This window comes from Blennius ocellaris (genome assembly GCF_963422515.1).
Source record: "Blennius ocellaris genome assembly, chromosome: 19".
NCBI classification, from domain to species: domain Eukaryota; kingdom Metazoa; phylum Chordata; class Actinopteri; order Blenniiformes; family Blenniidae; genus Blennius; species Blennius ocellaris.
Window position 1 is genome coordinate 14,060,753 of NC_137668.1, and position 17,849 is coordinate 14,078,601.

Sequence of the window (17,849 nt, forward strand, 5' to 3'; positions counted from 1 at the left end):
CTGTCTGTATCGATGTCACACACACGCATAACACACATATATCCCTGGCTCTTATTGTTCTTCTCATGAGACGTGTTTTTATTCTAAAAGGCTCACAAAGAAGAAAAAGATATTGCAGTGAGGCGGTATTACGGTTTGGGTTTTGTTTTATTTGTATTTAACAATACATGCGTCTCTTGAACACGTCAAATTAAAGGGCAGCGCGCTCGCAGGCCGGAGGAATGCTTCCATCTGCCACACATCTGACAAGAAGAGCAGAATTTTCTGCAATAATTACGTCGCTATGGTTACTCTTGTCACGCATGCACATGCATGCTCGTGTGTGTGTGCAAGCGAGACGCCTTATCCCAGTTATCAAGTGTTTTTCACCCCCAGTCAAAGGAACAATGGCGAGCTCCTGCAGGTTTGCTGCGTTTGATGTCGTTTCAGTCGTAGGCGGTGGGAGTAGTTTTGTGGCCGCGGCTCACAACAAATCTGCAATCCTCAGCCTGAAAATGTAGTTCAACAATTCACATGGCTGATGGTTGTACATGACAAATAAAGGTGCACTTTTCTTTCTCCGACAAAACCGCTATGTTTATTTCACCCAAAAAAATCAATAATGGTTAGTCAAAAATCAAAAATCAAAAAATCAAAAAATCAAAAAATCAAAAATCAAAAATCAAAAATCACAGTTTGGGCTCATCAATGGGTAAAAAAAAACAGGCTTTAGAGTCTATAAATAATTAGTGGGATAAACTTCATAAATTGAGGAACTGAGAGAAGTGAGGAATTTGGTATTCTCTTGTAAAAAAAAAAAATTGTCACAAATACAAATTGTTCTCATTTGTACACAGCCAGTTTGCACTTTATTGCAGCAAGATGTGTTTGATCACCTGAAAGCAAAATTCAACAGGCCTCTGCTGGACTATTTCTATCAGAATTTCCCTCCTCTTACAACTCCAGCACTGAATTTGTTTGCCCCAGGGATGGATTCTGCTTGAATGATGGTAACGCCGTGGTCGACTTGATACTGCATGGCCTTAGTGTGACAAGAGATGTTAAAAGCAAATAAAATTCAGCTCAAAATACTTATCATCACTCCACAAATCCTCTTTCATACAGTGTTTGTTTTTTGTTTTTTTTTAAGGATAACGCTCTTAACTTTCAAAAATGAACACAAATAACATACAAACAAATGGGTCACAACTTTAGAGTCAATTAGGGAAAAATACATTTGGAATCTTTGCTAATAGATCAATCGGAATTATAAAATTATATTTGAATTTTAGGAGTTTTAGAGGAGTTTTTAAAACATGATAAACAGAAGATGCTGTGTTAAATGTGTTGAAATAATCAGTTTCTCTTCCAAGACATCTTACTTGGAACTTTGTGGTTTTCCACGTGTTCATAAATGACAAAAAAATTCTGTCATAACAATCCTAAATCATTTTGTGACACTCCTCGAGCACTTGGCACAACACAAGCACATCAAAACCTGGCATGCATATTAAATGACAGCGTCATTTCCCATCATAAGTCGTACCTGTGTGAAAGATGAAGCGTCGTAGCAGCCGTGAATGGCTGAGGAGCGGTCAGCGCGCAGACACTGCTGAGGGAAGGAACTGATCTGCTCTGCCAACTCCACAGCCGCCTGCGAAGCTGCGACGACAGCGTGGAGTCAGCAAAGCACGTAATGAATGCACAGTCTGCTTACAGGAGCAAAAATTGCCACTCATAACAATGGACACACACACCATGGCACAAGCACACACAGACACAGTCTTAAAACGCTTTTGGAAATGATCTGTTGTGTTTTGCTGCTAGTTTTCTTGGTGGAATTCAGTCCTCCCACTGAAACTAGCTTCTTCGCCTCCATTTTTATCTTACAACTGCCATTAAGCGATTGTCCTTCTCTCCTCCTTTACCGGAGAGTAAGTGTGTGAAGAAGCGTTCCCAAAAAGCGTCTCACATCAGTGTAGGGAGGAAGGAGAGTCAGCGGGTGAGCCATAAGAACACATAGGGAGGCTTTTGGGGGGGATTTAAGGATAAGCAAACATTAATTTGTTATTCTAACACAGAAAATGCCCCTTTGAGACGTGCCCATAGTCTGATCCTCATACTCAACTCACCTCGACATTGTTAATGGTGTCATTGGAACATGTTTTTCAACATACATTGATGTTTATTGTGAGAGACTTTGTTCAAGAAAATAAATATGTGCTGACAGATAATGAGTCCCAGGCTACAGTATATATTGTTGAACTTTGTTTAACATGTCACAAGCAATGCCTTTCTTTTTTTTAAGCTGCACCGAGATCTCCTTAAACCATGATAATATTCAGATTTTGATTTAAAAAAAAAAAAACCATAACAAATAGAAGCAATTAATAATTAAAGTTGAATAAAGACTTGACAGTTCCTGCTGTGCTCTATGTTCAATTCAGTTGCCATGCTTACATCTTTAAATCAAAGCCTATAGCTCATAATGGCGGCCCTCAACAAATCTAAACGTTCAACCAAGATTAAAGTAATATTTTAAAACCGAATGAAGACATTGTAGTTATTGAACACTATTCTACAGCTGCCACCCACTTGCAAATCATGCACACAGTTACTCTAGTAAATCACTCTTATACATGTACAGCTGTGAATGGTAAAGTCAAATGATTTATTTCATATTCAGCTGATGATCAGCCGACATATATCATCAATGTGTTGCAATATGGCCAGCAGTTGGAAAGTATTCTTAACAGACATGATTTATCAAGACATATGATATCAGATATAATAAGAGTGTATTTTATTATGAAAAGACTTGCCAAAAAAAATCTAAAGTCCCTTTAAAGCAAAGTTTTATTGGGCGTCCATATACTTTATGCATCAATTTTCAACAAAAGCCTATTTCAATAGTGCCTCAATCAATTCAATACATGTTTCCTATTTTAGTTGAGGAAATAGCTCGTTAAAATCTTATATAAAAACCAAACAGTCAAACCAGTGGCTTGTTTCCAGGAATTAGTCCGGCTGTAAATGTAATTTCATGGGTAACATTTATGTTACGATTACGTAAGTGATACCATGCCGTAAATCAGGATAATAAACTGATCAAAACAAGCTCTAACTGAGACACCTTGGCCATCCGGAACAACTCTATTGGCCAGTCCAAGTGCGAGAGCCTCTTGTGCTCCAACTGGACGCCCAGTCAGGATCAGATCCAGGGCTCGAGACAGTCCAATGAGACGCGGCAGACGCACTGTGCCTCCGCCTACCAGGGGAACACCTGCATCCAAAATATCCCACAACAATGCAAAAAAAGGGCTAATCCTTTAACACAGAGCACAGAGAGTAATGGAGTAATTTATTCATTGCTTTTATCAAAGAAAACACGCAAACATTGGTGATTCTGTCAACATCTTCTATTTGATTTGTGATTTGAGTTAAGACCAGAAAAGCAATTGCAGACATCATGTACACCAGAGTATTTGGGCAGCTACTATTCTCAAACCACAGGATTTAACATGACGTTGGTCCACCCTTTGCAGTGATAACAGCTTCAACTCTTCTAGGAGGGCTTTTCACACGTTATGTGGGAAGAGACGGTTTCACTCGCTGTCTCCAATCTCATTCATCTCAAAGGTGTTCAATCAGGTTGAGTTGCTCATCCTCCACGTCTTTATGGATTTTGTTTTGTACACTGGTGTGGAGTCACATGGGAACATGAAGGGACCGTCTCCAAAATGCCTTGCTATATTGAAGCTTTCGGATTTTCTTTCACTGAAGCCCAACTCCTACTACACAAGCCCACATAACAATCCCCCTCCACAAAACTTTAAGTACAACGCAGTCGGACAAGTACCGTTCTCTAAGAAACCACCAAACCCAGACTTGTTCATCAGATTGCCAGACAAAAAATAAAAAAATAAAGCATGACTGGTCATGCCACTGATCTGGAATTCCAGGAGCAGTGTGCTTTACACCACTGCAACCAATGCTTTGCATTGCACTTGGTGATGTGCTGCTGTGGAAACCCTCCATGAAGCTCTCCGCCCACACATTCTGGAGCTAACCCTGAAGAGCACGTGAAAGTTCGGAGATCTACAACTGTTGACTCTGCAGAACGTTGGCGACCTCTGCGCACTGTGCGCCTTGGGATCCGCTGACCCCTGGCTGTGTGTGTGTGTGTTTGTGGCCGAGTTGCTGTTGTTCCCAAACGCTTACACTTCAACATAGTACAACTAACAGTTGATTGTGGGATATTTAGTGGCGAGGAAATTCCACGGCTCGGTCTTACTGCACAGGTGGCATCCTATCACTGTACCGCGCTGGAATTCACTGAGCTCCTGAGAGCAACGCATTCTTTCACAAATGTTTGTAGAAGTGATTGGAACACCTGTATTTAATGTTTTTGGACAGCTGAGCAGATGCTTTTGTCAATATAGTGTATGTCTGCCGGTAAAAAAAAAAAGTCAGTACACTTTTAGTGAGAACAACTGCACGGTTCTCCTGCACGCTTTTTAAAATGTATCCGCTAAAGTGTGCAACATGAAGAAGTTGGGGGCCACCGTGGCCGTGTAATGCGTTCACTTCACCCGAGAGCTGTGTGAAAACAGCAGAAGAAACAAATTGGAGATACATGAAAGACTGTGACAATAATATAAGGCTCCATCTGTCAGGGGGAACAAAGTTTTGAAATAATTTCACTCCTTAACCGTAACTCTGCTCTCTTCAACGTTGAAAGCTCGGCCTCCTCCTCATGCGTCGTCTCACTGGACACATTTGCATTATTACCGTGTCCACGAGAGAGGGGAAAAACATGAGATGGGGGGGGGCACACTGCAAGGTACAGTAAGCCTCTGGCATCGCTCCTAATTTCTAAAGAGCACCAGCTGCAACTGGCATACTTCCTACTGTTCAGTTCTCCTCGGTTCCACAACCACAATCCCAACTCCCTAATTCCTCCAAGTCACTGATTCTATTTGACCGCCCCTTATTGAGAGCACATGTGTCGAACATGTTTTCATAACCCCAAATCATCGTGCTAGCTGTGGGGATTTGATTCTCTCTCTCTCTCCCCCCCCCCCCCTCTCTCTCATTCTGTGGGGAGCCATGGAAATAATGCGATTCCATTCATACACTGCAAGCCTATTTCTCCCTGTCGTTCAAATAAATTCAACCGGAATACATGGAATACCAGCGTTGATACATGTGTGACCAATCCGGGGGCCGGCCTCAGGTTCAGACAGTCAGCACATGTGCTGCTCTGACAGAGTGAAGTCGATGATTGGGCGTGAGGGGGTGGGAGGTAAAGGACGGGCGCGCTCCATTCTGTCCGCAAATACTCAATTTCAGTCAATTTTTCAGTCATCCCTCGTTACAGGAGTGTATTCCACTAAAACGTAAATGGCACGCTCCAAGGTCGGACACCTTGAGCCGATCAAAATGCAATAGAAATGACACATGAATTCCTTTTCTTGCGGCCCCGTACATGAAGAAGTCGCACGGCTCCCCGCAGCACAGGTGTGCGTTCCGAGTGAAGGATTCAAGGACTTTTTACAATATTGACTGAGATAACAACCAGCAGAGTTTTCAGTCGGGGTTCTGCTTCGTACCACATGCACTCGCACGAGCGAGGACATTCACACGCAAACTGCCTTGTGGTTTCTGCTCCTTTTCTTTGCTCACTCGGTTACTTTATGAACCAGGAGTGCTCAAATTCTTTTCAGGGCAAAGCCACATTCAAACAATTATATGAACGGCAGGATCGCTCAACAGATGTGAAGTGTCCACCCACTGAGGATAGTGTTAATATCTACATTTTTCAGATGAAGACTCTACATTTTGTTTGCTTATTGTGTTAGAATTCCAGTGTGTGGCGTTGTATTGCACTGTTTTTTTATTTAAAAATGATATGATGTGATGATTGATTTGGCCCATGTGGGATGAATTATGAAATTCCCAGAAATGAGCAATCTTTCCTTCTGCCATTTTTTTGTCACCAGCAACATCTTTCTTTAATATCTTGTTCAGAACCTCACTCTGAAAGGTGATTTGAAAGCTTGTGGTTATGCGTCCCTTCATATTACTGAGTAGTGTTGAAGTAACTGCTACTATTAACAGTTACATTACTATATATTACATGCACACACCACACCAAAAGCCCAAACAACAAGGGTATAAACTCATTTTAATCCAGGGGCCATATAAACCCCAAATTGACCTAAAAAAAAAAAGAAATTCTAATGTAATAAAATGTAGATAAAAACTAATACTGTAATCAAACTGTATTTTTTTAAACATTTACATTAAATTATTTTATTTACCTTAACAAAGTGAATATTTTAAATAGAAATAACTGCAGCTTCTACAACAATGAAATATCAAAAATGTGAAGCCTATCTTTTCCAACATCATGCAGCATTTAGCATAAATGTTTTTTTGAAAATATATCCTGGCGAGACTGAACGGTCTTGTTTTGGCCTTAGAGCTGAGTGTTGACACCACTGGACTAAAAGGCCGGGGATGTTCTTACTCATCAGCATTTCATGGATGACAGAAGTAATGAGACGAAAACAAGGTAAAAGCTTATTTAAACAGAACAGGCAAGAGTAACGCGGGGAAAAAAATCTATCATCGACAAGAGCAACCAAAAAAGTCCTTCCAGAAGGGCTTCATGTTGCCTCATTACATTAAACAGATTTCCAGATGCTTGACTGAAGCATTTCTTTACTACGTCTACATCTATTCCAGTGGATTAAAATGAGCCATGCAGGTGCCATTGTCACCGCTTCCTGAGGTGTCAGAGTTTATGTAGATGCGCTGTTGGGCCCTTCAACCCTCAATTACAGGCGGAGGCAGAAACAGGAAGTGAATGGAGTGACGGAGATACAACGAGCAGCCCACCGAGATGAAATGAGACAGAAGACGACAGAGCCCGACTTAAAGGGGAACAGATAAAGAGCCAGGCTGACCTCCAGTGTGTCTGCCTTTGTTGCCCACTTTGGCACCACTGCTATCAGCGACCGGAAGGATCTCCCCTCTTATCCACAGCTCCCGTCTCCAGCACCTCCACCCCTCACCCTCGTCTCTCCCGTCTCTGATGTGTCCTGTTTGACAGAGCTGTGCTTTGTCCCACATGAATAGGACCTGAGAGGTTGGCAGCTCCTCCTTGAAGTTGTTTTAACTCTGAAGGTGCATCTGGCTTTTTAAAGAGCCTGACAGAAGAAAATATGTGGTGACGATCCGGACAACAGATTATCTGTGAAACTAAATCTTTGGTTCTCAGTACTGAGCTAAATGTTTGGAAAGATCGCCCTTGAGTTTTGCAGTCTTTTATCAAGACTAGAGCTTAGTTATCACCAGGAGTCATCATCATGAGTCAGCAGCTCCCTTTGTTTATTAACCAAATGTTAAAAAAAAAAAAAAAATTTAAATGGCCTTCTTCCTGCATCACAAGGTTATTCATCGCTTATCTGATTGACGTATTCGGATGTAGGAGAATTCTGAGAGCAAGACGAATCTTTGTACACTTCATGTTAGGCTGTGTCACAAAAAAAAAAAAGATCATTAAAGGTCCATCCTTTCACGTTCAGTCCATAGGGGGTCATGGTTGCAGTATGGCAAGAAAATAACCTGGATATCCATTTGCCCCACAGCTTCCACCACCACCACCAGCCACTTCCAGACAAGTTATGAATAAAAAGACCTTGAGCCCATATTACTCACAATTTGGTCCCAAATAAAAGAAAAAGAAATTCTCTGGTCATCATTAAAATAATGAAGTAAAAACCTTCTCTTATAAGTTATTTAGAATATCTTAACTATCCATTATACAAAAACATACACATTTGTCTTAAGACCAGTCTACATACATACAATTCTGAATTAGACTTGAAAGTTGTAGCATGTGTATGTGTGTGGAGATTTTATAAGTGAATACCTTATTTCCTCAGGTTTTCGCAGGAATCTCAAAAAATGAAAGCTGTGAAGTTCATAACTATTTGTAGTAAATAATCATTATTATAGAAAATGTGTCATAAGAAATTAATGCAATCCCATCAAAACAACACTGAATGTAACAGATTAATTGCAGTATAAAACCTTAATCACCTCTGGTCCTACTTTTGGTAGTTTGGTATTTTCCTAAAAGTTGAGTCCTGGATCAAACTTTTCTTCTTCAGCTATGAAATATTTTTCAACAGGATTCAGATTGTAACTTACTAGTATGAAGAAATATGAAGGTTTGTTCCAATAGATTACTTATAGTGCCAATTTTAAAAGACAAATCTGAATAAAATTCTGAAACAATCCCCAGATTTTAATACGTCTCATTCGATTAGATTGCTCCCAGTCGCGTGAAAGATGATTGCTGAGGCGCGTGAGGCACCGTCCTCTTTGTTAAAGGGTTCAAGCTCATTAAATAACCCCAGACGCATCTACCCTGTTATCAGTAATCATAACGTTGGGACCACATCCACTGACCGGAGACGGGAGGTCCGATTAACGCGGAGCAGTGTGAAACGTGACACACTCGGCTATTCTTGGTTCGCTCCCGGTGCTGCTGGCGTCCTTTGCCACATCAAAGCAAGCCCCACTACAATGGCCTCCCATGAGGGGTAATGCGATTAAGTTTGATGTGGATTAACGACTTCCGGATAACCCCCAGACTAAATGGACACGTGGTCAAATCAAGCAGACCTTCAATCGGAAGCCCGCTTTGAAACGCTCACCGGGAAGCTCGGTAGGGTTGGGTCAGATGAGTGGCTCGCATGGTTTAATACCAGGCCTCGGTCTTCCTTAGTTTGTCGACTGCTATTTTACAAGACCACCATGGCTGCAAGTGAGGCCTTGAACCACGCAAATGTGAGTGGCTCCTAAAAAGTGCATCGGGCCGTCAAACCTGACGAGCGTCTACCTGGGACACGCCAGGAAGAGAGGAGCCTTTGAACTGAATGAATCTATCAGGGCCTGTATCAAGTTATTCACTTGTTCTGTTGCTTGTTTTCTTTCATCAGAAGAACTGCCCGTTCATTTGAAACTTGGAAAAAAAAAGTCTGCAGTTTCACGGGAGCGCCGGATTTTGAGGTCATGTGATGGAAACACTGGACAATGTCACTCAAGAGTCAAACGCACTGAGCAGCTGTTTGATTTGGACGACTTTATGTCAGCTTCTGGACCGCGGTTTTACTTAAAGTCAACAGTGTGCGTCTTCTTTTTTTACAGTCTCCCATCTCTCTGACTCATTCGGAGTCGAGCAGCTCCTAAAATTCAACTTAAATGTGGGAAATGGAGGAGGAGGAACAATAATATTTAAAGTAATGCGTCTGTCATTATGCAGAACATCCTTTATTTAGGATCTCTATATATGACGGGAGTATTTTAACTTTCCTTTCCCTTTGCCAAAGTTTTTTTTTTGGCTTTGTGATGTTCTTCTATAACCAAAATAACATCGGTAAATTAGGTAAGTGCTGTGATATTTAGTTTTATTCAGGTCTGAAAACTCAAAGAGCAGCAGACGACACTAATACCAGATTCCTGTGACGCAACCATCTCCTCCTTCTCATTTCCTCCTCGGTGAGGCAGAGGGGCCCCAGACAGGAAGCCACAGGTTTCGACAGCCAATCAGATGCCAGAAAACTGTCAGATCGTTGCGGTAGCCATTGGCCCACATCAGAGCGACACTGCGAGCCTCTCAGGGGGGTTTTTTTCAACTCCAAAGCCACCAGGGATTCCCTTCGCCTGCTGCCATCTGCGCCCGACCCCAAAAAAACGGTTACAGAATTCAACCATTAAAAGGAAATCGTCTCAGAGAAACACAGGATCTTTAAATAAACTCCACGTCCCACTGAGAGGCACTACTTTTGATGTAAAAGGCAGTGGAAGTTTGGTTTTTTTTCGATTGTTTAAAGTTTCCGAACTGAAATGGCTTCAGATGCATGTGGCACCGGGTTTTACACACTGTAAACGTACATCTCATTCAATTAGCTGCTTAAACACAAAGTCTTCTCCAGCCACATCCAACTCGCGTTTCTACTGCCACGGTCCCACAGTGGTTTTTGGAGGAAACAGCTCAACGTGTTGACAAACAACCAATCAAGATGCTGGGAATTAATTACAGGGAGGAAATGTGTAGTTTAATGTGTCAAAGCCACAGTGAAGCTCATTAAAGGAGGCCTAACAGAGCTTGCAGCGATACGTTAGATGCAAGCTAGTTTAACCCGCAGGCTGAAGACTTCTCTGTTTGTTTGGGAGACTTTGTCCGTTTACATTCACAGTCGTGCTCAAAATCCACAATTGAAAAAAACAAACTCAGGCATTTCCTTTAATCTGTATTTTCCTCCTTAATCTCAAAGCTTTTGGGGGGATGAAAAGACATAACATGTCATTTCATATCACTGACAATCAGGTAACCGATGGTGGAAAGTGTGATTTTAGCTTGAAATCAATGTTTTATATTAAATACTTGCTGAATCTGTTCATTAGAAAAATGCTAACTGCATCGGGTAATAGCAAGCAACTGGTAACAAGAAGAATCAGGCTGCAAAAAGTGTGCGCTCACTCTGAGTTTGCCCTGAAAATTATTTTAAAAAGATACTATTTCTGATTATTCAAGATCTGAAAAGTTATTGTTCTTCATGACTTAAAGTCCAGGAACAATATATATATATTCTTTCACAAAAATCCACTAGAAGGGCAATGTCTTTCTTCTGGATTCTACTTTATACAGAAAAACAAGGAAACACTTGGGGCGGCTTCTTAAATAAGAAGCGAGACAGAAAGTGAAGCATGCAGTGGGGACGTCCGCGGTCCATCTGTGAGGACAAGGAGTCAGGTAAGAGGACACTGACAGGATGCTCGCCTGTTAAATTGTAGGTCTGAGATGATAAGCCGTGTACGCTTGCGCTCTAAATCTGGTACTTCCAGTAAATTATAGCACGACGACTGTATTTATAAACACCACGGTTGTATTTTAAGCCTTTCCTCAGCATGACTCAAGGACTGACAGCTGTAAAGGAGATGCTGCAGTGGTCCGACAGGAGCCACTTTCATATCGAGAGCGCAAACCATGACTTTCTGGGATCAGGATTCACTTGGAAGTGTTTACAGCCGAAACCCTAAAGTACCGGCCGATCATTTAAAAAAAAAAAAAAAAAAAAAAGTAGCCCAGTCAGCGGGCAAACGGTGCCAGTGAGCTGTGAGACGCCGAAAAGGGAAAATGTTGTTTATGAGGAAATAGTTGTGACATAAATAATACGTGAGCCCTGTTTGGGCCTGCGGTGGAAACCTGGCAGTTGGTCGTTTCCTCTTGTACTTTATCAAGACTGCCCCAGCAGACGACAGCCGTGAGGCCGAAAGGTCACGGACAGCAGCGCTATCGCAACGCCACGCCCTCCTCGCATACAAACAGGAGGAGGCTGGGGTGATAAAGGAGGACAGAGCAACACGGTTTGAAAAAAAAAAAATTGAAACAGCGGAAACTTCCCTGGCGTGAGGAGACGGATGACGTATGCTTGGATTCAAAGAAAAAGTGATAAAAAATGTTTTTAATTATATATTTAGCTTCATCTTCACTCATAGATAAAGAGAGGGAAAGAGGGGGACAACAAATTAGAAAAGAAGTGAATAGAAAGATGTGTTTTATCAGCTTTTCCTTTTGCTTTCAGCAAAAAGAGGCCAGGCTGGATTAGAAATAGTAGTGTGTATCACTCAAAAATAAAGTGTTTTATGACTTAAAACTCAAGACCTTCTTCTATCAATGACCACAAAGGAACAAAATATGTTGCACTCTTGAAGTAATGTGTTGCAAATAAAATGATGAATGGGTTTTTTTCACTACTTCAGTAATCACAATCACAATCGCAAACGCACATCGATGACCTCGGCGGCTGTGCGGGGTGCTAAACCTCCATTTGAAGCGATGCAAGGTTCCGTGTCTTCATCCAGACTTCAACATGTGAGGAATCAAACCGTGGCGCTTTAAAAAAAAAAAAAAAAAAAAAGATCCACTGTTGGCTTTCCTGTTGTTTTCAACATCAGATGGTTATGAAATGGGGTCGGATCAACATCGCAGGAATCAAATATCACATATACATTTTTGTTTCTCACTGACCGTTTAATGTCCATTGAACTTTGCAATCGAACCACATCTAGGGAGAGCAGCATTGTTTAATATGTTTAATGTGTCCCTTTGTGAAAACTTTGTCCAGTTTTGTATTTGAGACGTTCTTGGACGGACTTGCAGCCAATGCCTAAAGCCAATTAATACTTATTGATAAGGAAACAATGTCAAGCTCGACGAAACCAAACGAGTTTGGAGAGACGAGCAGGTGGGAAGACGTACCGAAGCGACGGCAGAACACCCCCCATGACGGCGCTCTCCTCCACCACCCTGAGGTCAGCCGGCAGAGCCAGCTCCAGGCCGCCCCGCCACCGCGAACCCACTCACTGCCGCGATCGGCGGCTCCGACAGCTGCAAACGGGACGGACCCAAAGGACACAAAACAAACAAAACGTCCCGCACGACTACAACGAGCGGGGGAAAGGAAAAACAGACCTTTAACAAAAGAACATCCACGAATTTGACGCTCGGCGTCCTTTTTCATGCTTCGACTCTCACGGTTTATCGACTGCGCGTCTGTTCCAGATTTCATTTCCTAATTCATTTCTCAAACTGTCAAACAAAAGAGGAACAAATGAGCCAAGTTCTGGCTGCAGCCGAACAAATGAGGCACTCTGTTTTCTGTGTGAGACACAATGCTCTAATTTTCTGCACAGGAGGTCCACTCAATCCAAAACACTCAACACGCAACCCAAACACATTTTATGGAGGCTTGCAGGGTTGTTGCAGGGTTGTTTTTTTAAATAGTGTACACTACATGGTTTCTGTTATGATTCTGCCTCTTTTGTCAAGTGATAGGACTGGGCCAAAACCAAGGACTTTCTACACGACACACAAACTACCTGCATTTCCCAAACGACTAAAAACACACACAATCACCACATTTTCACGGAAAGCCGTTTGCGCTTCTTGAGGAAATCTCTAGGTATAACTCTCACATCGTATATACGTACGCACACACACACAACCCCAAGCGTCGCTCACCATTGGACCAGGACCTTTCGTGACATCTTGCTCTAATTTTGGGGGGGGGGGGGTGGGGGGGTGATTGGCCAGCTCCTTCAGATCATAACCGGCACAGAAATTCCCTCCTGGAAGAGACCACAAAATTACAAAGCATGGCAGCTGGAAAGTCGGAGAAGGAAGGGAAAATGATGAAAAAAAAGCAACAAAAAAAACCAAGTTGAGTTTTGGGAGTCTGAGGGCTGCAATTTGGACAGAAAGGCTGACTCCGGCCGAGCTGGCACACAAACGCCTCTCTCCCATAATGCAACGCGGCGGCACAGATCGCGCATGTGCTCACATATACACCATCTTCTCATTAATGGAGGAGTAACACATTACAACCACGGTCCCCTTTCCTTAGAATTATGTTGCGATTACAACATTACTCAAGAGGCCGTATCGCATTACGTCACAGACGCAGGCAGGGAGTCATTAAAAATTGAAAAAAACCCACCTTCTTTCTCTGTAATGTAGCAGTAATGAAAATGATTGTAATGAACACTGGAAGCTTTGATTACAGCTGCAAGTTTAACGTGGCAATTATAGAAAGAATAGTGTGTCCTGCTGTTTATGGGCGCTGAGCCGTTTAAACTGATTTGTCCTTGTAAGAGGGAATTAGTGGAAGTTGTACAAGCTTCGTGAAAATGTATTTCTGATGCATTTCTGAATTTTGAGAAGAGATTTCAGCATATTTATACTAATAAAAGCAAATAAACCAACATTAGGAACGTGACTGGAAGGTCTAAAGTCAGGTCAAAATAAGTCCATACAGACAAAAGGTTTATCTCAACTGGAGTTTATAGTCATTTATCTATAAACTCTAATTACTCAGTAATTTAAAAAGCAGGCATTGTGTATGCAAGCTCTGCCAATTCAAACTGAAAGAAATATCAATGTGAAAGAAAATTGCTATTAACATGAAAACCACATAGCCAAAGTGAGTTTGTGTCAAATTATTATTTGTAAAAATGTGTTTTTTCTTGACTACTGAAAAGTTTTTTAGTTTCTTGTGAATGAAGGAATCTGATGAAAACATTATTTCTCTTTTGATATAGCCATTAGGGGGAAAGATCAAAGTATGCGCATGTTATTCATGTTTGAATTCCACCTTAGTTTCTTACATTTAGTTAAAAAAAAAAAAAAAAATTGAAATATAATTGAACTGTCTACTTTAATAAAAATTAATAATGAAACAAAAAACCGGTACAAATTACCACCAAGGCTGACGTTACATGTTTGTGTCGGTTAACAAATGTTTTAATTTGATTAAATTCCCTTGACGCCTCACACTCCAGCAGTGAAAACATCATGTCTTATTATGCGTTATGTGTTTTCCACTCCACTGAGCGGAACATGTGCGTGCAGCCACCCAGCTGGCCTGATATCTCCATCGTACCTGAACACAAACACCCCAAGAAACCTGAATGCCAAAACTCTCCAGATCTGCCCCGGCATATTCAAAACCTGCTGAAAGCAATTACTCTTAATTTCATAAGCTGGGGAAAAGAAAAAAAAAAAAACACACTGACACTGAAAAATGAGAGCACGGAGAGCGATTGTGTCGGTGTTAATTTGAACGAAATGGATTCCTTATGTTGGCAGAAACGTCCCCCCCCAAAAAAACGAGGCAAAACCTGCCCGCCGAAGGTCGCCCGTCGTCTCGTTTCGGCAACGGCGAACGCCCCCGCTGACAAGACTGCGCTGCGGAATGATTAAAATCACATTACGGACGTTGTGGGAATCGCAGACGAGCCTCTTTCGCTCAAAACTGCCTACCGTGCTGCTAATTGCTAACCAATTCAACGGAGGCTAATTACTCCCCAACACACACTGTTTTCAGTTGGCAACTGAGACCAGAAGCATCATCTGGAGAGGCTCCAACCTCTAAAGTATAGACTTGGAGGATATACTTGGATGCCAGGCTGAACTTTTATACAGCAGACAGGTCGATCCAGGCTGAAGACATTATTTCCACTGAGGGAAGGAGTTCGCTGATTATTTTTAGAAGCATTAGGAGCCGCGGCCTGATCCCCGGGTTGACACAGTGCAGGCCACCTTGCAGGTGTGTGTGTTTTTACTGTGTGTTCTTGTCTGGTCACCTCAGCACTTCGGTGCGATCTGACGAGGGGAAAGAAGAAGAAGAAAAAAAAAAGAACACAGGAGTGGAAGAGGAAGGAGGTGATTGAGAGAAGGTGGTCAGAGTACTTGAGGTCAGGAAGAAAAGGCTCAGCAAGTTGGAATAAAATAAATGCTTCAGGGGGAAACCCATGACTTTCCATAGCGGACCGAGTTCTTAAACTTTGGAGTTGCGAAAGAGATTTTTTTAACCTGGATGATGACTTTAACCAGTAACGTGTCTTTAATCACTTTGCCCATATTTGTTTTTTTAAGCATATGTTTTGCCACATCCTGGACTGAACCTTGAAAGTACTTTAAAAATCCACAGATTTCAAATCTCTTTTAGTCTAACAAAAAAATATATATAATTTGACATTTAAGGAAGTGTGTTTGGAGGATAGTATTAGAAACTATTAGCAATAGTGAACCTCGACACTCTACAATTCTAAATTGTGCAAAAAGTGAGATTCTTCCGTAATTTTGCTGCATTTTGAGATGAATGCAGTCAAAAAGACCTTTAACTCCGTATTGGATTTTCTTAAAAACATAATCTCATTTTGCAATGGTTTGTATGTATTCATTTCAGTTTTTGGAACCACCTGCTTTAAATCAGCTGTAAAATAACATATAATAAATTCTGGGTCCGATTCCAGTTTTGTTCCGTTGTTTCACTGAATCGTTACGATTGCAGTTCTAAAACCAGACCGTGTGACGCGACACAATCATCATTTGATGGTTGCTTGTTGCTGTTTTGTTCCGTTTCCAGCTCTGCGAAGCACACGAGGGATCATTTCTTCTTTGGTTTGTTCACGACCCGCAGCCCTCAAATCTCACGTCGTAAACACAAAGACGAACGACTCGTCACCTCACGCCTAAACGACGTTAGAGTCGTTCAAATCTCTCGCCTCTCCCAGTTGGAGCACGGCAACACTGAGGTCCGGGTCAGTGTCAAAAGGCCTCCAGCTCCTCCGGCAGACGCCGCGCTGTCTCCTGGTTCACCGCATTACGCACCTCGGGACGGTTTATCGCCTCAGCGACCACGGATCCCCTCCCGACAAGAGACCACATGTCTGACCTCCAGCTAATGACAGAGCGAGACGCACCAAGGGGAAGTCGGTGTGGACCAAGACACTCGGGAAGAGACACTGAGATGAAACCTCACGCTAAATGGCAACAAACAGTGGCCCTAAATCAACTTATTTGGATAGAATCCTTCAAGACAAGACGGAATGACACAATGAGGGAGATTGTCTGGACTGATGTCTTGTTTTGTTGTTTTTTGTTTAGCAGGGAAAAATGGAGATTAAACTTCAGGATCATGTTTTAAGTTTAATTTGGGGAGGGAGTTAATGGCATGCATTTACAAAAAGCCATTTTACATGAATGCCCTTATTAATTCATAAAACATGCATTTAATAAACTCAAATGATGTCTTGTGCTTATTTGTTGTGTTAAATGCACTTACTTGTGGAAAAGTAGAGCTGCTAAACTGTTTCATTGTTTTAAAGTACTGACAATTAACACCTTCAGTGCTTCAAGACTTATAATAAATATATACTCCCCCCCACACTTATGTTATCACAAATAAGCGATTTTTGTCATACTCATTTATATTATGCCTGTCCGTTGTTCTGTTTTATGTACGAATTACATTTATGTGACAAACACACTTTCCATGTCTAATTTTTCAGAAATATATTCGTGTAAGGCAAATCGATTCATATAACACCATTCAGACAAAGCACAGTGATTTACAAAGGAATAAAGAAAATGTGTGTTATTTAAAGGGATTAAGAAAGAGATAAAAAGGAAGAGTAAATAATGTAAAAGCTTTAATACAGATTTTACTCGATTCATCACATTTATTATTGAATGGAAGGCATTGACATAATAGTGTTTTGAGGGCAAATTTTAAAAGGCTGTTATTATTTTAGTGTAGTTGTTGAATTCCAGGTACGAATCCGTAATTAAACCCAGATATCTGGATTGATTTATCCCTTCATGTGAAATATATCAAGAGGTCATTCATAGTAAACAAACCTGTGTGGGTTGAAGGCAGTATGGCGGCCTCTGCCGCCATCTATCGGCCACAATATGTCACTGCATATTTTCAACTCTCCTCTCTTCCGTCTTCCGCCCTCTTTCACACAGCTCAAACATTTCTTTGCAAACAAAGTCGTGGTCACCGGCAGCCCGAAGCTCTTGCTCGGACACTTTACGTGTCTCGTTGATGACAAACAGTGTCTTAATGCCATTTAAGCGAAAAGCTCGAGGCTTGACATGAACTAAAATAGGCGACAACTTCACCACGATCGATGGTGTTTCTCGAAAAAAGAAAAGAAAAACTAAACTCAGAAAGCTACGAAGTTAAAACATGGAACGTAAAGAAAACTTTTGACAAACTACGAATTCTCAAACAACTCCTTATCACGGTGTAATTGTTTAAATCCGCCCGGACAGAAACGACGCCACCCGTAGAAGGTTCCGGACACTTGGTGCATTGCGGTGGTAAAAACTGCAAAAGCCCAGCAGGGGGCGACATTGAGCTTGTTCAGAGTCAACCTGGCCCCCTGCAATGCACATGGAAACTCAGCAACTGTAAAATAATGACAGCAAAAGCAACTTGTCT

The 17,849-nt window shown here is 41.7% G+C and overlaps 1 protein-coding gene across 1 annotated transcript; it reads right to left on the bottom strand.

The window, feature by feature from the left end:
* Positions 1–916: 916 nt before the first annotated feature.
* Positions 917–16,288, bottom strand: LOC308144213 (enoyl-CoA hydratase EchA19; the record flags this gene model as incomplete). The annotated part of the gene is given in 9 exon segments (XM_080515269.1): positions 917–1,021; positions 1,526–1,641; positions 3,113–3,262; positions 12,320–12,341; positions 12,343–12,402; positions 12,404–12,466; positions 13,082–13,204; positions 16,144–16,173; positions 16,175–16,288. Coding segments are annotated over 9 exon segments (783 nt in total).
* Positions 16,289–17,849: the final 1,561 nt, after the last annotated feature.